Genomic DNA, 26,130 nt, shown 5'->3' on the forward strand with positions numbered 1-26,130 from the left:
GTCATATTCGTGACTAAGTATGTGATATCTATATAAACTGAATAATTTCTATTAGTTTACCAAACCTTATCTAATTTCATAGATAACTTTAACAGCATGACCAAAAAAAGAAGAAGAAAGAGGAGGAGAGGGAGGAGAAGAAAACACCCAAAGCAGCCATGCCTTTGTGGGCAAGTGAAGAAAAAAAAATTCTTACATGTAAATCTTTTAAGGAAAAATATATGGTCTTTAAAAAAAAAAGGTTTATTTTAGAGAGAGAGCTCGAGCAGGGGAAGGGGAAAAGAGGGACAGAATCTCAAGCAGACTCTGCACGAAGCACACAGCCTGGTGTGGGGCTGGATCTCAGGACCCTGAGATCATGACCGGAGACAAAACCAAGAGTCAGAAACTTAAGCAGACACTTAACTGACTGAGCCACCCAGGTGCCCAAGGAAAAATATTTCTAAATGGCTGTAAGCAAAGATGATACAACCTTACCATATTTAAAAAGAAACATCTTATTAAAAGTTTTTCCATGATATCCTTTAAATTTATTGCTATACTGATAAAGTTTTTTAAATTGTTTTAATTTTATGCCGAACATGGGACTCAAACTCATGACCCCAAGATCAAGAGTGACTGGCAACTGAGCCAGCCAGTTGCTCTATACTGATATAGGTTTAAAACAAAACAAAACAAAACAAGTCAATTCAGTGGGGCTCACCTATTTAAGAGTATGGCACCTTTAAATAAAAAGATGATTGGTAAATACTATTTATATAATCAGCAGTAAGACTTTAAAGCAGTAGAAAACCAACAAAGCTGGGGAATGTGAAGAATTAGATGCTACAAATAACTGAAAAATCTAAACATTAGTGTACACCTCTGGTGTACTCTGCCAAGTTGTTAACCCTTCTATACACCTCAGTCTCTTAAAGTGGTAAAGTAACAGTACCTACCTCATAGGGTTGTTGTGAGGGTGAAATAAGCTAATACATGTAAAGTACCTAGAAGAGTGCCTGGCACACTGAGACTGCCAACAACTATTATTACTATCCACCCTATTATTTAAAAATAATCAGTCATAAGGAGAATAGCTGGAATGAGTATGATTCTATGGGGCAGAACTGGATAACCTCAACTCAAAAGAGAAAGCTGTACAGCAGCAACCTAATACTTTTAAATCATGAATTGCATCAGTTGATAGCTTAACTATTTAACTTAGTGAACATTTTCTTAGCATCAATACTAGAGCCTAGAGATAAAACCTAAACCCTCTTTACAGAAGAGGGTTGCTCAGGCAGGCCCTGTGGAGACCTCAAATTCATAACCCACTGGGTGACATTATTGTCATCCTTTGCTTAACACAGTTCCAACAAGAAGTAGATAGTTGCCGGGGAAAGTATTTGTAGGCAGATCAATCCGGAAATGAATAGGTAAATACTAAAACATCAAAATAAAAAATAGTAAAAACAAAACCCCTAACTAAAAGATTGTTCAAAACATTATACTAAATAGGAATAAATCAGAAAAGGGATTTTCCTATAAAGTCTACATGGGATAAAGTGAAGCTTATGGTATTCATACAGATAAACTGTCAACGAAGCAAAATTTTCAAGTAAAAACTGGCCATTACATACATACATATGCATTTTTTATGTGTGTGAGTGTGTGTGTGTATATATATATACTGTTTATTTGTATGTGTATATGTGTATATAAACTATTGCTGTGTTTATATTTACATGAAATTTAATCATTTTAAAAGCAAAAAAAAAAGGTCATTTTAGTAAAACAAAAATGCTGCCTTTAAAAACAAAATAAACTGCCTAAACAATTTAATATGCTTAGCAATCAACTGTCTCCTCTCCCGTTTACAGAACGTTTTCAGCTGTTGAATAAGAATTTTTCATGCATTTTTAAAATAAACTGCCTCTAATTTTAAGATACATTTACAAAGAATACAAGAATTCCTCATGAAATATATTTTATCATCTTTGAGAGGTAGATAACTGTAGGTTTCAGCTCTCTTTTTTTAACCTTAAAAATCAGTAATGAATAATTACAATGAAAAAATTAGTACCAATGACTAACTATACTTACTAATAAGGAAAGTTTCTTTAAAATTACTTTTTAATATTAAACTACAACTAATTATCAAAATATTGTTCCCTACCAGCTAAAATATTATTTTAATCATCCAAACTAAGTGTCCCCGACCCCAAATGTTTTATTTAGGGCACAATTATACATACTACTTTTGTACAACAAAAATTATGCTTCGTGAAGTTCAAAACAAAATGCCTCTTGGTAATATCAATTTAAGTCAGAGCCTGAGAGAAGGAAAACTTGATTAGATATTTACTACAAAATTCTTCATTTACATGATTGCTTTTTCTTCATGAAGCAAAAATAATGCTGACTTTTCTACGAAAGACTATAAAGAGGAGAAAGAAGCCACTGACCCTCTATTCCTCTTGTTCTGTAGTACAAAATATTTGAGATCCTTGTGAAAATTACTCTATGCTATAAGGTTGCCAGAAAACAAACTATAGTAATGGGGAAGAGGTGGAGCTTAGCTAAACATGGATTTCCCACCCACCTCTCCCCCCAACTTTTCCCATACAAGCAACCTCTACTAATAAAACAAAGCACCCTTTAGCAAGTAGCTCCCTAAGGAACCTATCTCTCCTTGAGTGCTTACCACAATCTGATTTCTGGACAGCTGACCCAAAGTTTGATGATTTTACTGATCTTCAGAAAGCCACTGACTGGCTAAAGTCTTATTGGTGAACAGAGTCAAAAATCAGATGCCCCTGCCATACTTTACAGAATGAGGAGTTGGACAGCACAGTTACGTTTGGCTGTACTGTGGTGAAACAAATGAGGCATCTTCTTTTTGTCTTCAATTAGCCACGTTTGGGCTGAGTAGCTCTATTACATCTTCAAAAAACTGAGCTCCAGTTCTTGATGGAGATAGAGGAAGGTCATTGAGGAGGTGGTTCAGCTCAAGAGCTAAGTGAAAAATCTGTCTTTTGATTCAGTCCTGCTTGTGGATAGAAGTCATCTTCTGGATGGAAGAGGGAGTGAGATGACCTAGAGTCTTGAATTGGTGGATCTGCAGGAACAGAAACTAAATACAGTGGAGACCTCTTAACTGAGTAACACCACGAGATGGATTTCCTGACAATGTGTCAATATAAGCTAAATATAAAGATTAAATATGTGCACTGGAAATGATCATGCACTTGTTTTTCCAGATATCAAATGCATTTGCACCATTCTATGAATAAATACGTTTTCCCAATAACTAACTTCTGTAAAATAATTTATGGAAAAACAACCAATTTAAAGGGGGAAAAAAGACCCATTCAAACAAAAATCCATATACTTTTGCTTTGTGAGTGCCATATCCTCACTTTAAAAACTCAGTTCTTTTGAATGACTTATTCTTTCCATCTACACAAACCACAATCTGTCTATCCATATAGTGTCAGCAGTAATATATATCAAATTCTGAGTTGTATCTTTTAGGATTTCTTATCCCCCAGAGAAATGAAATTCAAATACACTCAATGTAGTAAATTGAGGCTTGAATAATCGACCTGCTCAAAAATTCTGAGAACTGGATTAAGTAAGTTGAGTCCTACTTATCAATCAAAAAGAGAGTATATACCATTAAGGCAGGCAATCTTTAAATATAAGTAGGGATCACCTTAAATTTTCCTTAAACTTTCATCTGGAAAAAAACTAAGAAAGCCCACAACCAGATTACAGTGGATCTAGTTTTAAATTTCTCTATACATTATTAAGAATTCTGATGAACATCTGATTACTTACTCCCACTTAGAATTTGAGTACGTAAATTTACTGTATATACTCTCATAATTATTAGACCAAGGGTCACCAAACTATGGCTTGTGGGCCAAATACAAACCGTCACTTCCTTTTGAAAATGAAGTTTTACTGGGACACGCCACGCTTATTTAATTATGTACTTACTGTCTATGACTAGTTTCATGCTACAATGGCAGAAAAAGTATTTGGAACAGAGACTGCAGAACCTAAAATACTAAGAACTGTCCCTTTTCAGGAAAAAGTTTGCCAACCCCTAACACAGATGATTATTAAAGCATACATAAAACAATTTACACTTTAAGTTGTTTTGAAAGAAAGAAAACAAATAGAATTAAAATTAGATATAGGCCAACCATAACAAACTTACCATAAAAAGAAACCCAAAGTAAAATAAGTCCCAAGAGGACACTTTACTTGGTGCTGATTCAGATGAAGAATTTGATCCTACCTTAACATTACCAGTTTATTTTTAAGAGTATATACTATGCTATGTAAATGCTATGGAACTGATATATTCAAGAGTTATATAGATAAATGCCATGGAACTGTTCACTTAAAAATGGTTTATTTTATGTTGTGAATTCATCTCAATAAATTATTTTTTAAGAGTATATACAGTATTTTACAGGTTTCTACCTTTAAGTGGGCCACATTATATTGCAGTGGTTAAATATGTAAGTTACATCTTACCTAATAATGTGGTTTCTCCAAAATCTCTTAGATCATCTCAGACCCTTGTGTATATTTCTTCTTTGCCAGTAGATGGAGACAACACCACTGAAAGTTTAAAAGACATCATTCCCTGTTTAAAGGGAGCTTGCTGGTCTGAAAACTAGGGGAACCCTAACCCAAGATTTCTTCAGTTATTTTTTAAAAAAAGCAGACAGAATGGCTATGCCAAAACCAGAAATCCAAGGGATTATACCGAATATTAACTATGGACATCCTCAAAAATTTACTGAAGGGAGACTAAACTGTACACAATTTAGTAGCTAATAAATCATAATAATAAAATGCAATCATCTCTGTAACTTATAAGATTCAAACTTCCTGCTCAATGCTCCTAATTTAGGCTAGAATATTTATTTTTCAGTTTCAGAAAGTGTAATTCAGAATATTTAAGAAAAAGAGTTCTTTGAATTCCAGAGGTAGATGCAGTACATGTATGGTGTTTATAAGTATTAGTTTATGCACCGCTAGAAGACTTTTCTTCAAAATAAGACAACTATCCTGATCAACATAAAAATCATAAGAACTTTATTAAAAAAAAAAAGAAGAGAAGGCAGAAATGGTGGAAGCAGCAAGAAAAAATTCAACTGTATGGTCACAATAAAAAGAAATGCTCATGAAAGGGAAGAATCAAACTCATCTACTTTCCAAGTTTCTTACTTCACTACTAAAAATGATATAAACAAACCAAAATTGTCTGCAAGAAACAAATTTCAAATCTGAAAGCTTAAGTCATCAAAAAATAATTATTTAATATGTTTCAAATAACAACTTTCCTTTCCAAATTCAGAGCCTGAACAAAAAACGAAGTTATCAAGCTAAAGAGAGAACTGAGGTATTACTGAACTATTTATATTTGCCACAAGACTCCTGTCCTTGATGCGGACTAAACAAGAACAACCCATTTGGCAGAAAATGTCTTATTAAGAAAAAAGATTACATTAAGCCAAATAATATCTAGTTAAAAAGAAATACAAAAATCTTAAAATCCTTTATTTTTATGTATATTTTGCTCATTCTGTAATCAAAAGCCAGAACTAAAACAAGCTTCCACAGAAGGGAAATTAATATAGTGCTCAAATATTAGCATGCCTGAAATGCCTATCTAGGTTAAACCAGAACTAACAATAATTGCTAAAATAAATTCTCTTATGACTCATTACAAGATAAAGTAGGTAAAGCAGATCCCAAACCACAAACTTCTATTTAACTCTGAATAATTTTTTGATTCCCAAAAGACAGGAACTATCATGTGGCAAGAAAACTACACCCATATTCTAACTGCCTATTAAGAGCACAAACAACCATGAGCTCCTTTCCATCTTCCACACAGTAAATGTTCTGCAGCTTTATTTAATCCTTGGGTTGGCTTCCTCTTGACAAAGAACAAACTTTTTGACCCTTTCCCAACCCTTCAACAACTGGTGTGTATGAAGGTAATGCTAATTAAGTAACCACCACCACCACCACAGAAAGGCACTTGCAATTTTCAAAGTGTATTCATATTAAATAAATTGAAATTTTATGACAGGAAAATCTCAAACATAAAGAAAAAACTATGGCCAACACACATAATTCACAGTGAAATGTAAATAATATTTGCATTTTGCATGGTTACCTGTCCACCAACACAGATGAGGGAGAAATTATTTTACCCAGATTTTTAAAGCAGTAACTGGAAGAATGTCCTGGAATTCTAGGATTAATATAAAGTAGATATACCGAACTGCAATCTACAGATGATATTACTACAAAAGGAAATAAAAATGACCAACAAGGAATGAATTTTTATACTAACTGGATTTTTTGAGGGGAAAAAACCACACACAAAAAAACAAAAAACACCAGGTGTTAACCTGGAAAGTCCTTCTTGGGGATCTATGATGTCAGTGCTCCTGCCTCCACCTGCTGGCAAACAGATTATGAAACTAGCAGAGATCACTGGTTTAAAAAGTTGACATTTTTGGGTAACTTTAATGTCTTATGTAATTATTTAGCATGATGCTACTCTGTGTTAATAAATCAGTAATATATTGATGAAATCAATTAGGAAAAAACACACTGAACTTTACACACACAAAATTACAAAAGATTTCTTGGTTCAGAACATTGTCTAACAGGCCAAATCAATTTATAAATTGTTTTTAATTACCTGATAAATGACATCTTGGAAAAGGACTGGAAAAGTAAGTGCTGCATCTTCTAGCTCATTTAGACTACAGTGTACTAGTGTTTCATCCTTAAAATAAAAAGCACATACCAAGTGAACGAAGATATTTAAAGAAATTTCAAATGATAATTTCATGTACCCATGACCACCAAACACATTTATGAAAGTACTCATTCATATGTGGAATTTCATATTTATCATACATTCCTATGTGTGGCATAGCAATTTGGGATAGAATTTTCTAAGCCACTTGTTCTCAGGTATGGTCCCTGGACCAGCAAGTAGTATCAGCATCATCTGCAATGAAATGCAAATAAATAACTAGTTAGAAATGCAATATTCTAACTAGTTATAAATGCAAATCTTCCAGCTCCACTTGTGATAATTCAAAAACTCAGAGGGGGATAAAGAGGAGCTCAGCAATCTTTACTTAATAAGCCCTTGAGGTGACCCGGTGCATGCTTGAGTTTGAGAACCAGTGTTCTGAATTCTGCAGCTGCCAACTTTCTGTTAAGTAAAATAAATATATACTCCTTTTATTTAACAATTAGCAAATGGAAGTTTAGAATCTAATTATATTTAAAAGTACATATATTCTATTCACATAGCTCCTTATCCTTTAACCTTTTATGAAGATTTTTATATTATAAAATGGATGCCTCAGTATCTGTTGAGTATGTTTCAGACATAAACATTATTTAACTAAATTAGCAGTCAATGAAGACTTGTCATTTTTTTTGATTATCAAACCCTGTTTGCTATTAAGATGATAGGAAGGTGAGGATCTTTCCATCTAAGATATGTGCCAATATTTTTATTTCTTAAATAATGATTAAAAAACAGTTCTATTTGTAGTTAAGTGAGAAAACACTTTTTTTGGGAAAAAAAAAAAACTGCCAATGACTACCCCCAAAATTTTCCAATGCATTTACAATGAATTAAAATGAAACACAAATGTTCATACCTTGTGATTCCACATCTTATTAGCTGGAGTGTTTCTTTTAACCTAAAGTTAACTCTGGGGAGGCAAAGAGCAAAAAATACTCTAGATATGCCTCATTTTCTTTTAATAGCATATCAGTCTATATACATTTCAAGGTATTGTCTTAGCATCTAAAAAAAAGGTATCCTCTTTCCCTCAACTGAATCATAACTAATTCTACTACTTCTTCATCTATAGATTATCTAAATTTTGATCATTCTTCATTTACTTCTATAAAATTACTCATTTGTGCTCAGCCAAGTCCTATCTTTTCCATTTACCTTCACACTAGATTAAAAATTATATGGTCAAGCTTGCTATCATGACCACATCAACTCCTAACACAAAAATATAGCAAAAGCTCTTTTTTCAGTTTCTTCACTAACTTGCACATCAAATCTACACTACTCATAATCAGTTTCAAAATTTTTCTCTTGCTACTTATCCTCTAATAAATACCTAATACTTAGGACCTCTGGAGAGCTCTCTTACATCTCTTTGTCTAGACAAAGGCTAAGGTGCTAAACTCTCAAAAAAGAAATATACATGCTAGTTACGATTTCAAATAATAAACTTTTCCTCAAGAAAAAAATTTTATGAGAAATAAACATTTCCAATTATAGGATACCAGTAACAAAGGCTAAATAGTAACATGCGTCCCAATATTATGTAACAGGTAGGTGTTCAGTTCTCAAAGCTCTTCTGGTACCCTAAAACATAAATTTTTAACACACCAAGAGAGCATATTAAAGGTTTCATTAGCATTAAGAGCTCATGTTTTTAGGAGTCTATTAATAAAGTCATTGGTATTAGATAAGGCACAAAAATAAGAAGAGAAAAAAGGGCTATAATCTTGCATAAGGGCCATTCATTGGAACCCAGATAATATTTGGTTCTTCAAGAAAACATAATCCTGACACCACCCCCAGCCCCCACCCGAAAAAAGACGAAATCTATGCATGAAATGAAGTAGGATTTATCTGGAAATTAAAAAAAAAAAAAATCACAAGGGTCTCAGAAATATGGGGGAAAGAACTAATTTCAAAAATGAAACCTAATTTATTTTCAAAGAGTACCTGATGACAACCAAATTGAGGACCCTGGCATTAGACTATGCTTCAAATAAAAACATTTTACAACATTCACGACATGTTTTATAAATGTTTAAGATTATTCACATTCACTTTTAACCTTCCAGGTATTTTGGGCTAGTGTTTTAAAAAAGAAATTTAACTCCTTTATTTTCTCTACCAGTACATATAATATACATACCAGGTCTAAAACTAGGGAGAATTCTGGTGTGCTTCTTGTTTTCAATGGAAGAGCAGGTTTCCTATTTAGTTGTTCTTCTGTCAGTGGTGGAACATGTTTGATGAAATAATACCTACAAATCAAATTTTAAGAAAATCTCATTTCTACATTTTATAAATATAAAACATATTACTAAATTCAGCTTATATTTAAATCTTAAATTAAATAATATACTTTTAATCTAGTAAACCAAAACCTGTGAAATGTAAATAAAACTGAAAATATTAGTACTTCAGTAATTCAGTAAAAGTATTAATACCTACAAGTTACATGTTCTTTCCAATATACCATTCAGCCACCCGTCTACCGTCTTTCATTCTGCTCTAAGAGGGAAAAGAAAACAAAAAAACGAAAAAACTCACGGGTCAAATACTTCCCAATCTTCTTCATAGGTGGCCTCTGCGTGAGTTGATGAATAGCCACTATCTGGAGTTACTGGTGCTTAATAAAATGAAAAACAAAATGTTACTTTTACTCACTATGAAGTATACATTTTTACCGTTTTATATGATTTTCCTGAAGCCCTGTGTATTTTAGGTTCAAGAAATGACAGAAATAACTTACAAACAGTAATGCAAAGCAAATTTATTAACACAGAGATCTAACTCCAGACCCAAAAGAAAAAATTGCCATTATAGGTAAAATGGCAAGCTAAATCATGGCTGGCAGAATTAAAATCCCTCACAGCCAAGAGAAAATTTACTACTTATTATCAGAAACATACACTCCATGAAATTTCAGTTTCTAGCTGAATGGTGTTTTATATATATATAACCATAAATATTTCATGGGGCTCTTGTAAGCAGTGACACTTAGCAAACTACCCTGTACATGTATAAGCAATCAGTATATATTTGTGCTGACCTACAGCCAGAGGTAGTTTTTAACCTGAGATCTATAAACACTCCTTAAGAGGTTCATGAAACTCCCTTGAAAACTTATGAAAAAATGTTGTATGTACATTTTTACAGGAATCTCAGTGGTGTCTAAATTCTTTTAAAAAGCTACAAAATGCTGCTCTGTATAGAAACCATTGCTTTAGAAGAGGCTTTATTTTACTCCTAATTTACAAGCAACCTAAAAATAATCATGAAGTAATTCTATATTCCATGACAAACGGTCCATTCTACATTTAAGTTAAAATTCCGTCAAATGATAGAGCATTAGAAATAATGCCGGGAGGGGAGCCCGGCTGGCTTACTTGGAAGAGCATGTGACTCTGAACCTTAGGGTCAAAAGTTCAACCCCCATGTTGGGTGTAGAGATTACTTAAATAAACAAAAAACTTAGAAAAAAAAGAAATTATGCTGGGAATTTTCTAAGACAATAATTATAACAAATTCAAAGAGAGGACAAAATATAAGATTTTAAGTTAGAGGTACTGTCTCCGAGATAAAAGTTCAAGATGGATGCTACAGACTGAATGTTTGTGTCCCCACAAAATGGTATTTGGAAGTGGAGACTTTAGGATGTCATGAGGTCATCTACCCTCATAAATGGGACTAGTGCCCTAATAAAAGAGACTCGAGAGAGTTCAAATATTTTCTACCATGTAAGGATACATGATTAAGACAACTGTTTATGAACCAGAAAGCAGGCCCTCACCAGGTAATGAATCTGCTTGGTGCTCTGATCTTGGATTTCCCAGTATCCTAAACAGAGAAATAAATTTCTGCTGTGTATATGCCACCTAGTCTGTGGTAATTTGTTTTTGCAGCCCAAAAGGACTAAGACAGTGGGAACTCAAAAAAACTTCTATAGTCTATCTATAGGAATGCAATATTGGTGGATAATAATCAAAGGACAAAAACAAATCCTTTTTGGTATTACCAGGTATTCTTTTTTTAATGATTTTATCTCTTTTAGAGAAAGAGAGACAGAGAGACTGAGTGCATGCATGAGTGGGGAGAGCAGCGGGAGGGGAGGGAGAAAAGGGAGAGACTCTCAAGCAGACTCTGCAATCAGTGTAGAGCCTGACATGGGGCTCCAGTTCATGACCCTGAGATCATGACCTGAGCCAAAACCAAGAGTCAGACACTTAAATGACTGAGCCACCCAGGTGCCCCATCATGTATTAATTCTTTGTGTATGTATTACCTTGTAACATAGTGTATATGTTTAGTGAATGACAATAAATGTAAAGCATAATTTCTGTCCATCTAACAACTTTATGCCAATAACAGTTCATTAGCACAAGGGGTAATATAAAATATATCTTCTAACTACTTCTGTTTCAAATTCCTATTAACTTCAGAGAAAGGGGGAAAGGAAGCAATATTTGAGTGCACTTTTATTTCACCCCATTTAGTTTTCAAAACCCTGAGTTATTTCCCCTTCTAAAAGTCAGAAAACCATCTCAGAAGTTGACTAAAGTCACAGAGCTAAGTAAATAACAGAGCCAGTCTCCTTCCTTCTTATTCTCTTTGGCTAGGTTCTTGAAGTTAAGGAAAAATAATAGTAATAACCTTTGTCACTCATAGTCATCTTTTAAGATCAGCAAAAATTTTTCTTCTATCCGGTCATGATGCAGAGTAAATGCAATGTGCCACCTCATCATTTTGTGCACTTACTTCTAATATCACTCCCCACACTGTACAGTAATTTTTGTGATTACGTGGCTCATCAACTAGATTGTGTACTCTTCAGGGTCAAGGAGCATTTATCTTATTCATCTTTATAAATAACGTCCATCACAGAAAATAGGTGTTCAATAAATGTTAGGGGGAAAAAATGAATGAGACAACTGGAGTAAATTTTATTTCCCACCCTCCCCCCCCAGAAACCACTAATGTTATAGAAATCCCTTCTCTGTTTTCGCCGTTTTCAGAAAAAAATAAATAAATACAAATAAAAATAAAGGATTATAAAGCAGCACAAAAATAATGAACAACCATCAAACAAGAGGCCTGGACTTAAGTCTGTTTGCCCAAACACTGGAGAAGGAATGAGCATAAAATGATAGGTGAAGAGTTGGCTCCTTTGTAAATCTTATCCACCCAAGAATGAACTATGTGCATAATCCATTTTGATTTGACAGATTCATTATTATTCTTAAAATAAAACATTATAGGGCACCTGGGTGGCTCAGTCAGTTAAACAGCTGCTTTTGGCTCAAGTCATGATCCCAGAATCCTGGGATCAAATCCCACCATCAGGCTTCCTGCTCAGTGGGGAGTCTGCTTCTCCCTCTGCCTGTTGCTCCCCCTGCTTGTACTTTCTATCAAATAAATAAATAAAATCTTTTTAAAAATATAACATAATTTAACATAATAGATATTATGTTTAACATTATAGAAATTAATCTTTTATTACACCAGTTTAAAATAAATCTTTCCTGTTATGTCACTCTTCTCTTCCTATTGGTATTATTGGGTTGTGCTATATAGAAGTTTCATAATTGTATGCATTTTTTAAATGTTTTATTTTTTCAAGTTTCCCTTTATATTCAAGGGAAGAACATCATCCTACTTCCTTACACCAAACTACATTTCTGAACCAATACATATGTGCTAGGGTCTCTCAAATGCCTGGCATCATAGGAAATAAAAAGACAAATCTAAAATAAAAGGCTGAGATCTTGTTCCTTTGGGAAAAGATGACCATCCTCAATTTTATTTCTGCTTTTAAGCATGATGGAACAGTTTCATCTTTTAGCTTTATACATCTGTATATCACAACCCTCAGAGGTAATAAATTCTGATCTCATATGTTCTATATTTCCATGACAACTGGCTCAGGCTCCTAACAAGTATGTTAGGCCTTTATAAGGATCCAGAATTAGGCTGCAAAGTTTGGATGTAGGGAAAGATCTAGGAAAAGAAGCTTCTTTTGGGAGGATGTCATCTATATACGCAACAAATCTGAAGGTATACGGCTGCCTATAGGTGGGAACTCAGGTCTGAGACTGGTACAATTATATCAAGAGTGTATGTTTTGCTGTTTGTGTTAAAATTCTCTAAATAGTCAGAGTAGTACAAATAAACTGTAAAATGACTAATGCTCAATCAAAAACAACTTTTTTTTTTTTTTTAAGGATTTTATTTATTTGTCAGAGAGAAAAAGTACAAGCAGGGGTAGCAGCAGGCGGAGAAGCAGGCTCCCTGCTGAGCAGGAGCCAGACACAGGACTAAATCCCAGGATCCCAGGATCCCAGGATCATGACCTGAGCCAAAGGCAGATGCTTAACTGAGCCATCCAGACATCCCTCAAAGCAACCTTTTAAAAAAATTCAATTTCAAAATGACCAGATTTGGGGGAGAAAGTTTTAATTCCAATTTTAATCGTTTTATGTTCAAGAAAGAAAAACTTACGTATTTGATCTACTAAAGAAAAAAAATACTGCATTTTTATACATTATTCATGAAGATGCATTAAGAAAAGGAATTTTCTTCACCTGTAAGGGGTGGGATATCACGATTAACTGTTTCTTCTGCTTCTTCTAAACCATTATTTATTGATGGCCTCACTTGAACTGCTTGATTTGAGTAAGCTGCTCCATTTGTTGACGTAGTAGTACTGGTAGTGATCTCATCCACCTGTTCCATATCAAGTTGTTTTACTATCTCTTCAGCTTCCACAGCCTGTCCTGGGGAATCGGATCCTGATGTTCCTATAATCAAGATTCAGTATGCTCACAACCATCATTTAAAAACTCAACAGGGGGTTGGGGGAGAGGCATAGATGTTTTCAAGGGTACAAACTTACAGCAAGTAAACATAAGCCCTAGAGACTTAATGCACTGTAGAGTGAATATAGACAAATATTGTATTATAATCCTCAAACTTGCTAAGAGACTAGAACTTAATTGTTCTAACCACTAAAAAGAAAAGGTAATTATGTAATGTGATAGAGGTGCTAATTACTGTTACAAGGCAATCATATTACAATATATAAATGTATCAAATCAACTTGTTTACCCTTAAATTTACATAACGTAGGTGAAATATTATTTTTTTTTATAAACATATATTTTTTTTTCTCCAGGGGTACAGGTCTGTGAATCTCCAGGGTGAAATATTATTTTAATAAAAGTGAAATTAAGGAAAAGTAAACTCAAATATTTGGAAAAATTAAATGCAAGAGAGATAGAGCTGAGGATACCACTGTTAATGAGTCTTTTCCAGACATTTCAAATAATCAGGAATAAAGACTTATAAAATAGAATGATATTGGTGCACTAAATTTTCTTAAGTGTTCAAATAGTTTAGAAACACCTATTTATAGTCAAACCACAGTCATGATTTAGAACTTTTAAACATTTTTGAGATGTAACTGACAATATAACCTTGTGTAAGTTTCAACTGTATGTGTTGATTTAATACATTTATATATTGCATTATGATTACCAACCTAGCCTTAGGCTAACACCTCTATCCTGCCATATCATAACCATTTTTCCGTGGTGAAAAAAATCTAAGATCTAGTCTCTCTGCAACTTTGAAGTATACAATACAGTATTGGTGGCTATAGAACTTTTCAATAAAGCATATATCATTTATTAAAAGCCTACTATGAGCTAGGCATTATATATGTATTTTTTCCATTATCTTTTCCATTATTTATTTCCATTAAACAGCTCCTGATTCTTCCAGTACTAAACATCCTAGCCACTGTAGGCAGTTGTAATTTTTAAGCCAAACGTAGTTATCCAAGAATGAGCTAACTGTTCGCCTAATCATCAGACCATTTTTATTCAGAGACATAAGAACAATTTCCTAACAAGACTTGATCTTAGTAACAAAGACTGAAGTTAGTTTCCTCATCATACTCAACCACCACCTAGATGACCCTGTTGTCCAATTCTTCCACTATGAGATAAACCCAACTTGTTTTTGTTTTTTTTTTTAAAGATCTTATTTATTTATTTGACAGAGACAAAGCAAGAAAGGAAACACAAGCAGGGGGAACAGGACACAAGCAGGGGGAGCAGGAGAGGGAGAAGCAGGCTTCCCACCGAGCATGGAGCCTGATCCCAGGACCCAGAGATCATGACCCAAGCCGAAAGCAGATGCTAAACAACTGAGCCAGGCGCCCCCCAATTCTATTTCTTTATGGAATGCTCCAAATGTCATTTTCAATAAAATCAACCTCCCATACTCATTCTCCATTACAGCTTCAACCCCTTTCCAAAAACCCTCTTTTCCTGACATCTTTCCCACAACATACTGAATCAGAACTCATTTACTTCCATTGCTGCTACCAGATGAATGGTTTTCCACTGGATTTGCAAAAAATGCCTGTTCCTCTGAGACTGATGTCACTTAGCTATATAATTCTTCACTTATCCCCACTGCTGACGTCTCCCAACTGCAGCCAGCACCCTCTCTCAATCAGAGGAATTTAACACCTAGCTACCAGTTCAAAGCTCTATTAAACATCACCTAGTGGTTACTACAGGTGATATCAATGACTCACCTAAGACTAATCCTTAAAGGTCTTACCCTCTTTAACTCCTTCTTCGTTTATACTGCTTTCTTAAGCAACTACCATGACCATAACCTGGACATTCACACTAAGCAAAGGTTCATCTCTGAAAACTAAAGTTCAAATGTATCAATCTCCTACCATAACCTAATCTTTTATCTATCTCATATTCCTATTATATGTGATCTTCAAGTTTGATAAAAGCCAGTCTCTTTCATTCTAAACAATCCCTCAACAGCTCATTCCCCACCCTCTCATTTAGTTAGATTTCATGGTATATCACTTAAACCACTCTCAAACCAGCAGCTTCAGGATCCTTGCTCAGTCTTGACAGTCTTTCCACTGTCATCCATTACAGAAATCCCTCTTGAATCAATGTAACTTACAGCTTACTACTATGTGTGTTTCTTTAAATTATACCCAAAAGCAAACACTCTAAACCTTCACTGTTCTCTTCAATCCTTGCCACCAGGAATCTCAGCACATGTCATCATCATCTCCTTCAAAGAAAAAGTTGTAACTATCAAACATCAACTTCTTCCGTCCAAACACTTATTCCTCCAAGATCTTAGTTCGATGAACCATACAGACCATTTATTATTTAAATTTATTATTTATTTATTATGAAAAGACCATAGGTATTTTAATACCTGTAAGCTGATAATATAACAGACTATTGCTTAAGCCCAGATTTCTAAGCTCCACACCACACCAGGAAGGACAATGGCTACCAGACATTTTATTTGGCTGTTTCATGACATCTCAAATTCCGCATGGCCCAAATTAAATTCAATTATCTGTCTTCCAAAACATAACTTCCTGCTCTTGAAAAAATAACCTTGTGTCCTCTTAATCCCTTGTTTCTTTCATCTCCAATCTGTGCCCAAAATGTGTCCATTCTGTATCTCTGATCCTTCTTCTTTTCTCCAATATCACCATTAAGGTTGCATGAAGTCTCACATGGACTACAACTCCAATTGTTTACCCCACACACCTTTTTAGAATGTAGCCAACACACTACTGCCAAAGAGCTTTTTGGAAAACACAAATCTGTTCATGTTACTCACCAGTTCAAAATCTTTCAAACATCCTTCACTGACTAAGGATAAAATTAAAATTAAAATATCTTACCATGTTAGCTTTAATGTGCCAAATTTATAACTCTATCTTAACCCATCCTATGCACTCCTCAAATCCAATGCTCCATCTGTAACAAACTAATTTGTTTCTCAAACACACTATGCCTTACCTCATGCTGCTCATTCTATCTGGAATGCCCTTTACCAGATTCAGCTTTTCTATAAAGACTATTGTTAGATGCCACCAAGAATATAGAACCACTCCATTCTTTGAATATCCCACTGCCCCATACCTCTATCAATGCACTTATAAACATTTATAATACCTATTTATGCATCTCTCTCCCTCTTGTAAAAAAGCAAGCTCCTTGAGGGCAGGGACCATGTGTTAATCATCCTTGAATCTCCAGGGACTAGTACAATGGCTGGGACATGGCAAATATTGAACTGAATGAATTGAAATCTTCAAATCACCCCATCCCATACTTAAGTATAATTATCCTCTCTCACGGTTAAGAGGCTCCATTTGAAGAACTGGACCAAGGTAACACAGTTAAAGAGTGGCAGAGCTGGAATTTTAAAACAAATCTTTCTAATTCCAATGCCCATTCTTTTTCCACCACACCAGCTATTTCCAAAGATGTTCTAAGGGGCACTAGTTTTATAAGATATTAATTGATCTTCCACAGAAAAGGGTTCTTAAAGTAACATATGTCTAGAAAATACAGGGTTAAACAAAGTTAAAGGTAGTTTTTTGTTTTATTTCTACTATAGGATTTCACAAGTTCTTTCATGTGCCAACATGCATTATTTTTAGCTCCCAGAGCATTTAGATTTTATAGTGTACCACTCTGTCTTTTAAAAATTATATTATTATCCAGAAACATAATTCAGACTAGAATTTAAATAATCAGGCAACAAACATTTAACGGCTATTTTCCATGTGCCCCATACTATATCAAACAACTTGGTAGATGCAAAAATAAAGACATAATCTCTTACCCTCATGTAATCCAGAGACTAAATCAGCATTTATGAAATTAAGAATTAATCATCAAAAAAGATAGGACACTAAGTTAAATCTTTAATAAATATATGTGGGGCAGGACAACCTGGGTAGCTCAGTCCACTGGGCAGCCAACTCTTGGTTTCAGCTTGGGTCATGATCTCAGGGTTGTAGGACCGAGCCCCACACTGAGTTCTATACTCAGCATGCAGTCGGCTCTCTCCCTTTCTCTCCCTATTCTAGGGCCCGCATGCATGCTCTCTCTCAAATAAATAAAATCTTTAAAAAAATATATGTTGGGAAACAATCCAAGTTTCATTCTTTTGCAAAGGCATTGTATAATGAAAACCTTCAATTCATTTGCATTAGAGTAGTTACTAATTATCCAAATTAAAGATCCCTAGTGGGTCTTTGATGATAAATGATGAATGACAAAATGTGTTACAAATGATACAGATGTGTTACAGAAAATCACCTACTTTCAGTTCACTTAAAATATTTAACAAATTCTACTTTATTAATCTAGAACATTGAGAATATTTCTGGATTCTCTCCTGGTACACACTAAGGATTACAGAAATCATTCCAACATAAAAGAAATTACTTACTTTCCCTCTAGGCCAAAGTTTAGCATTTAACTTTTTAGGTAGTGAAATACTTCAACAGAATTAAACATGACCTAAATTTATCTCAGTCACACACACACAAAAAATGGTCTTTAAGAAGCTGTGTATTTTTTTTTCTTCAGGAGCTGTGTATTTTTAACGAGGCTGAAAACAAACATAAGATGCTGACAAAATATGCCAGTAAAATCAAACACAACTTTTTTTTTTTTAAATGTTTTTTTTTTTTAATTTTTTTTTTAAGATTTTTATTTATTTATTTGACAGAGAGAGATCACAAGTAGGCAGAGAGGCAGGCAGAGAGAGAGAGGAAGGGAAGCAGGCTCCCTGCTGAGCAGAGAGCCCGATGCGGGGCTTGATCCCAGGACCCCAGGATCATGACCTGAGCCGAAGGCAGAGGCTTAACCCACTGAGCCACCCAGGTGCCCCTCAAACACAACTTTTAAAAAACTAGGAAAACTATTAATTTTTTAAACCCAAATTATGGGTAATAGAGTTTATACTTACCAATTTTTTTTTGAAGATTTTATTTATTTATTTGACAGAGAGAGACACAGCAAGAGAAGGAACACCAGCAGGGGGAGTGGGAGAGGGAGAAGCAGGCCTCCTGCCAAGCAGGAAGCCTGTTGTGGGGCTTCATCCCAGAACCCTAGGACCATGACCTGAGCTGAAGGGCAGATGCTTAATGACTGAGCCACCCAGATGCCCCTATACTTACCATTTTTATTTGCTGGTGAAAAAAAGTTGAAGACAGGAGAAAATATGGTCCCCAACAATGTAGTCCTTGGAGGACTGCCAGAGGAAGGATTATCTTCTAATTTTCCATTTTGTTTTACATGTTGATTTGTCATTTCGTAACTACCAGCTTCTAAGAAAGAAACAAGAAAAAGGTTGCAATCTAGAAAACATGACTTTAAGAAATGTTTTAAACAATTCACTATGAAAATAATTTTTTGCCTCAAAATACTTCATAAAAACTGATGAACATTTAATGTTAAGAAAGCTGATTACTTAAAAATATCCTGAGGTAAATAAATTATAAATCAAATTATTTTTATAACAAGTTTATTTATAATGTTTTATAACTGCTACAAAGCATGCTGACATCTATAAGTATATAGAATGAAAGGCTTCAAAAATCCAGAGTGTTACAGAAAATGAAATAAATTCTTTGTAAGTAAAGCAAGTTATATCAAAAACATAAATGCAAGATCCTGTCCTTATTTACATTTTGGGAGGCTGCCTACTTCACAAAACCAATCTATTAGTACCAAATAACGGCTAAATAAGTAGAGGCAACATAGATCTACTGAAGTAGAAGACTGTGTACAGCAGTGTCCATTACTTACGTATACCCAAGCATCATTTCAGAGTGGTTAAGAACAGGTTTTTTTGTCTTTTGGTTTTTTAGTTTCTTATGAATAACAAAAATTTCATGGATTTTTGGAAAATATACAATAAAAATAAGTTCAAACAAATGTGTTTTGATTAACCATCCTTGACCTTCTGCAACTTTACTTGGTATCTACCACATTCTTTCCTTCTTTGAAATAGGTCTTTTGTTTCTTTTTCCCTAATTCTAACAATAGAGATACAACACTGAATTGAGGGGAAAGAGGTAAGGAATTATTCTTGTTGTGTTTAAACCAGCAATGGTTAAAAAGCAGTAATCCACACTCTAAAGTGTTGTTTTTTATAGCTTTCTCTGCTTATCCTTCCTTCTCCTTTTTGACTTTGAGGAGCTTCTCAGCAATATTATAAGATACTGACCTGTAACAAGGTTTATCAACAGCAGCACTACTGATTTTGGGGCTGGATAATTCTTTACTGAAGGAGGATGTCCTGTGCATTGTAGGACGTTTAGCAGCATCCCTAACCTCTACCTGTTAGATGCGAGTAGTAACCTCCCAACAAGCTGTTACAACCAAAAAGGTCTCCAGATATTAATAAATGTCCCCTGGGGACAAAACCACCCCCAGTTAAGAACCACTGCCCCAAGTGATACAAGTCCCCTCTGAGCTATGAAATTCCATGATCCAGAAATAAATTCTTTATACATATTTCAATACATTAAGTTTGATACATTAACTCAGTTAACTGAATTTATTAGAGGTCAAAAATGTTCCATATACATTTTTCTGATAAACAGCATAAAACTTGCTGCTCTGACTTTATTTATTTTAACTCATCAAAATAGATTTATACTAGATAGATGAATTTTTATTTTATTTCATGCTACTGATACTTAATACAAAGATTACAAAAATAAGGGAAAAACTCTAGAGTCAATTTTTAAAAAAAGAAAATAAACATGACAGGTAAGATCTCTGCTTACACCTAATAGAACAATATCTAAATATTAACAAACCTCCATTTACTTGACTTTTCCGTCTTACTCGAGATATCTGTTTGTTAGGCTTTTCTCCTGCTCTTGGTGTTGATGTGATCAAATTATTATCTATATCACGTTCAATCCTACTCCGTTTCGAAGGATTTTCTCTCTCTTCCTTAAGATATGAAGAAAAAAAACATGCATTGAGCAAAGGCATTCTGCCTTTAGATTATACTTATAAAATATGATATGTAGCCCCATGTTCATTACAGCATTATTTACAACAGCCAACAGAAACAATTTAAGTATTTATCTGTAGATGAATGTATAAGGAATATAAGGGGTGTGTACACACACACACATACACAAACACACACACCACACACACACACAGAAGTATTATGCAGCCATTAAAAAGAATGAAATCTGGTCACTTATGACAACATGGATGGACAACATGGATGTGCTAAGGGAAGATAGTTAAAATACTGTATGACCTCACTTTTATGTGGAATCTAAGTAACAAATGAAAAAAACACTCTGCTCATAGATACAGAGAACAGACTGGTGGTTGCCAGAGGTGGGTGATGAGGGTTGGCAAAATGGGTGAAGGGACTCAAAAGGTACAAATTCTAGGTCTAAAATAAATAAGTTATAGAAATGTAATGCAGAGCATAGAAACTATAGTTAATACAGTACTGCATGTTTGAAAGTTGCTAAGAGAATAAATTTTAAAAGTTCTCATCACCAAAAAAAGTTCTAACTATGGTGACAGATGTTAGCTTACTGTGATGATCATTTTACAACACATATATATAAATATCAAATCATTCTGTTTTACATTAAACCTAATATAATGCTGTATATCAATTATACCTCAATTTTTTAAAAATAGATATAATATGTGTAATATATTTGTTTTCCACATCCAGAAGAAACAAAATAGAACTACATAATATCCAACAGTGCTAAAAAACAAAGGAAAAATCTGACAATGTTAGAAGTTAATTATTAATGTACTTATAATACACAAATATAACTAGAGCATCCTTATAATTCAGATCGTTTCTCCTGAGTCCATTTAATTATCTATGCTGGGCGCTGGGTGGCTCAGTTGGTTAAGCATCTGCCTTCGGCTCAGGTCATGATCCTGGAGTCCCAGGATCATGTCCCGCATTGGGCTCCCTGCTTGGTGGGGAGTCTGCTTCTCCCTCTGACCCTCCCTCCTCTTGTGCTCTCTAATAAATTCTTTAAAAAAAATTAAAAAAAACAAACTGCGCTACTGAAATACTCAATTGTACAATCTCCTCTGAGTTTTCAGCAATTTTCCCCTATTCTTAAACTTGTCCGAAAGAACAGTGGTTGTTTCCTTGAGCACTCAGGATAAGAGACAGAATCCCATTGGAATTTGCTGGCATATCACATATTACCAAAAATAACAGGGCCTGCCATGCCACACCCCAATGCCAACCTCAATTCTTTAACTACCCAAATTAATACTAAAGAGTCTACTCCCTAATAAAGCTCCCTATTCATTTCCTTTTATATGGGGGAAATCCACATTACCAGTTAACACTGTTTTTGTAGTACTGACTAAAGGACTATATGCCAAGTATACTGTCAAAGTATACTGATTTTTCTTCATTTGTATATCTATTTTTCTCATTTGTAAAAGTTTTCTAGAATCATCTACCACATGAATGATTTTCTTACATTACTGTCATACTGGCGTATAACTCCTTGGTTTTTTGTTTGCTTTTTAGGAATCTCTACACCCAACGTGGGACCCTAACTTAAAACCCCAAGATCGAGAATCCCATGCTCTACCAACTGAGGAAATCCAGTGCCCCAATTCCTGCTGTTTTAATGAGACTACCTAGTATCTTTGGTAAGGATTACATTTTTAAATCTATATTAAATATAATCCATACATATAATCATTATTCTTATTCAACAGGAATAACTCCTTTATTTGTACTGAATATTTGTATCCAATGCTTTTATATCAGAGCAAATAAGATGCTGCTATACATTTTCTAAAGGTTGAATATTATTTTATTATTTTTAAAACAAACCTTGGTATTGTAAATGGCTACAATTACAACTGCCTATTTGGATCAATTCTACTCCTGAAGCCAGTACTACACTATATGTTAACTAACTTGAATTTAAATAAAATCTTGGAAGGAAAAAAAAAGATATTAAAGATTATTAAAAAGCTAAACTTCCCTAAAAAATAATTCCCTACTTAGATCAAAACAAAGATAATAATATCGGGGTGCCTGGGTGGCTCAGTGGGTTAAAGCCCACTGTCAGCTCAAGTCATAATCTCAGGGTCCTGGGATCGAGCCCCGCATCGGGCTCTCTGCTTGGTTGGGAGCCTGCTTCCCCCTCTTTCTCTGCCTGCCTCTGCCTACTTGTGATCTCTCTGTCAAATAAATAAATAAAATCTTTAAAAAACAAAATAAAGATAATACCAAAATACATCATTCCATATCATATCATACAGAATTTTACTTTTACTCAGTTTCTCTAATGTTAGGTACCTCTGTTTTTGTTTTTTAAAATTTATTTTTGTATGAGAGAGACAGCATGAGCACGCCCCGGGCAGACAGAGGGAGAAGCAGGCTCTCTGCTGAGCAAAGAACCTCAATCCCAAGGCCCCAGGATCATGACCTGAGCTGAAGGCAGATGCTTAACCGACTGAGCCACCCAGGTGTCCCTAGATATCTCTGTTAAAAGAGCTTTACAGCACAAAATAACGCTTCAGTGATCTACAACAAAATTCTTCAAATGGTTGCTATTTGTCATTCCCCTGCATTGTTTTTTTTTAAGATTTTATTTATTTATTTGACAGAGAGGTAAGAGAGAGCACAAGTAGGCAGAGCAGCAGGCAGAAGGAGTGGGAGAAGCAGGCTCTCCGCTGAGCAGAGAGCCCGACACGGGGCTCAATTCCAGGACCCCACGATCATGACCTGAGCTGAAGGCAGACGCTTAAACCAAATGAGTCAGCCAGGAGCCCCATTCCCCTGCATTTTAAAATCAATAGTAACTCTCATATCCCAAACACTGGCTCTCCATTGCCAGAAAACAGGACTCTATGAAGTCCTTCAAGAACAGAAATAATGCTACAAAGACAACCACACTAAGCTCCAGCATCTTCTTGAAGAAGCCTCTTAGTAGATCTGCTATAACACAAATACTTACATTCCTGAAAATCCTGCTTTCTGCAACGCTAAAAATAACAAGGCTTAAGGAAAAAATAATTGGTCCAGGAGGGCAGAGAGGGGTATACAAGGCCGATCAGTCAATGCCCCGATAACTCTGTAACCATAGCACTAACAAAAACAATGATTGGGACACCTCCAGAGATAACTTGGACACCCCAGTGAGGCAGCTAACAGCAGCTGAGATGCTACCTCAGGGCTTAATAAAAGGTAATAAAAACAGAGAAAGAGAACCAAGGGCTTATGGGAACTGAGAAGTGGAGCTTTAAGACAGTAGAGCTAAGATGGACACAAAAGGAAATGCAGACTGCCACATGAGAAAAGTCCCTGCTAGACCAGAGTGTACTTCTCTAGGAGGGAAGCCCCCCTCCCTGCCACTGCTAATTATCACTTCTAATTAAAAACCTCTGTGTGTATGTGTGTGTGTGTGTGTGTGTGTGTGTGTATTTGGGGATGGGGGGCTTTTGTTTCTGTAGCTGCTGAATTTAAAAAGTTTTTTACTTTCTTGATGAAATGTAAAACTCAATTCTCTGGGGCACCTGGATGGCACAGTGAGTTAATGTCTGACTCTTGTCAGGGTTGTTGAGACCGAGCTGAACCCATTCAGCATGGAGTCTGCTTAAAAGACTCTTTCTCCCTCTGTTCCTCCCTATCCATCTACACTTGTGCTATCTCTGCTCTCTCTCTCTCAAATAAATAAATCTAAAAAATTTCAACTCTCTCTATTCAGGATCCCTTTGTCTAGTTTAGGAAAAAGTCATGTAGAAAGCAATACACTACCCATGTTATACTGACACTGTTCCCCTATTTATCAAGAATCTATAAGCTAACTAATGTTGCAGAATTACGACACATTTCTTGTAGAACAGACTGTACTGTGGTCAATTAAAAATACATATAATATCTGAGGCACGTGAGTGGCTCAGTTACTTAAGCCTCCAATTCTTGGTTTCAGCTCAGGTCATGATCTCAAAGTCCTAGGATCGAGCCCCATGGTGTCAGGCCTCTGCGCTCAAAGGGATCACTCTTTTCCTCTGCTCCTACCCTTGCTTACACTAAGTAAATGTTATAAAAAATAAAGCATGTATGGGACGCCTGGGTGGCTCAGTGGGTTAAAGCCTCTGCCTTCACCTGGGGTCATGATCTCAGGGTCCTGGGATCAAGCCCCATGTTGGGCTCTCTGCTTGGCGGGGAGCCTGCCTCTCTGCCTACTTGTGATTTCTGTCTGTCAAATAAATAAATAAAATCTTAAAAAAAATAAAGTATGTAAATACATACGTAAGGTAAAAATATTTTAGCTTACATCTCTAAGGAGGAAGAGGAACCTATTAATATAAAGGTTAAAAGCTCTGTAGTCATTGACAATAAAATCCTAGTCTTCAGAATAATGCAATCAGATGTCTAATGATGCTCCAATTCTGAAAGACAATTCATCACCCAATCCCAGTCTTTCTTGAACATTCAACTATATAATTTGGAGACTTTATGAATGTGGCATAATTTTTTAAAGAACTAGGAAAAACAAGATTCCCACATTACTGTACAGGATGCTTTAATAAATTTATTAACCCTGCAATGTCTTCTTTGCAATTTATAGTTTTTGAAGTTGTCCCTAAAATAGGCATTTAGGGGAAAATCTTGGGAAGATAGTGTTCTTATGTCTCCGAACCCCAAGGTTCTTTTCTGTTGACAACAGAAAAGAAGGAAAGAGGGTACCTGGGTAGCTAGTTGGTTAAGTGTTTGACTCCCAATCTTGTCTCAGTCTTGATTTCAAGATGGTGAATTCAAGCCTTGCACTGGACTCCATTCTAGATATGGAGTCTACTTTAAAATACAAAAAGTGGGGGGGGGCGCGCCTGGGTGGTTCAGTGGGTTAAGGCACTGCCTTTGGCTCGGGTCATGATCTCAGGGTCTTGGGATCGAGCTCCGCATTGGGCTCTCTGCTCATTAGGAAGCCTGCTTCCCCCTCTCTCTCTGCCTGCCTCTGCCTACTTGTGATATCTCTCTGTCAAATAAATAAATAAAATCTTAAAAAATAAAATAAAATACAAAAGGGGGGAAAAAAGGAAAGTGAAGTTTCAGATAAATATTGGGTAGTTATTAAAGAGACAGAAAAACTCAAAAAGCGATCACTATATTTTTTAACATTACTAAAAACCAAAACAGTTAGAAAAGATACCCTAAGCCATAAAACCTTCTAAGAAAACCTAATCTCATACAAAAATGAGCAACAAGAAAGTACAGGTGTTAAATCCACACAAAAATTATTGTAATAAAATATACAGGGAGGGGGCGCCTGGTGGGTCAATGGGTTAAAGCCTCTGCCTTCACTCAGGTCATGATCCTGGGGTCCTGGGATGGAGCTCCACATCCGGCTGCTCGGCGGCGGGGAGCCTGCTTCCTCCTCTCTG

The 26,130-nt window shown here is 35.2% G+C and overlaps 1 protein-coding gene across 1 annotated transcript in view; it reads right to left on the bottom strand.

The window, feature by feature from the left end:
* The window catches only part of CTDSPL2 (CTD small phosphatase like 2), a 31,869-nt gene extending 11,247 nt beyond the window's left edge, over window positions 1-20,622 (bottom strand). Inside the window, exons 1-6 of the mRNA XM_032856624.1 lie at window positions 20,529-20,622; window positions 18,879-19,025; window positions 13,423-13,638; window positions 9,392-9,470; window positions 8,991-9,102; window positions 6,719-6,805 (exon numbers count right to left, since the gene is read on the bottom strand). Of these exons, the coding sequence (XP_032712515.1) occupies window positions 6,719-6,805; window positions 8,991-9,102; window positions 9,392-9,470; window positions 13,423-13,638; window positions 18,879-19,011 (627 nt within the window). The 5' untranslated portion in view covers window positions 19,012-19,025; window positions 20,529-20,622. The remainder of the gene's footprint in view (window positions 1-6,718; window positions 6,806-8,990; window positions 9,103-9,391; window positions 9,471-13,422; window positions 13,639-18,878; window positions 19,026-20,528) is intronic.
* Window positions 20,623-26,130: the final 5,508 nt, after the last annotated feature.

The sequence above is a fragment of the Lontra canadensis genome, unplaced genomic scaffold (genome assembly GCF_010015895.1).
Source record: "Lontra canadensis isolate GAN:19392208 unplaced genomic scaffold, GSC_riverotter_1.0 scaffold12, whole genome shotgun sequence".
In the NCBI taxonomy this organism is placed as follows: domain Eukaryota; kingdom Metazoa; phylum Chordata; class Mammalia; order Carnivora; family Mustelidae; genus Lontra; species Lontra canadensis.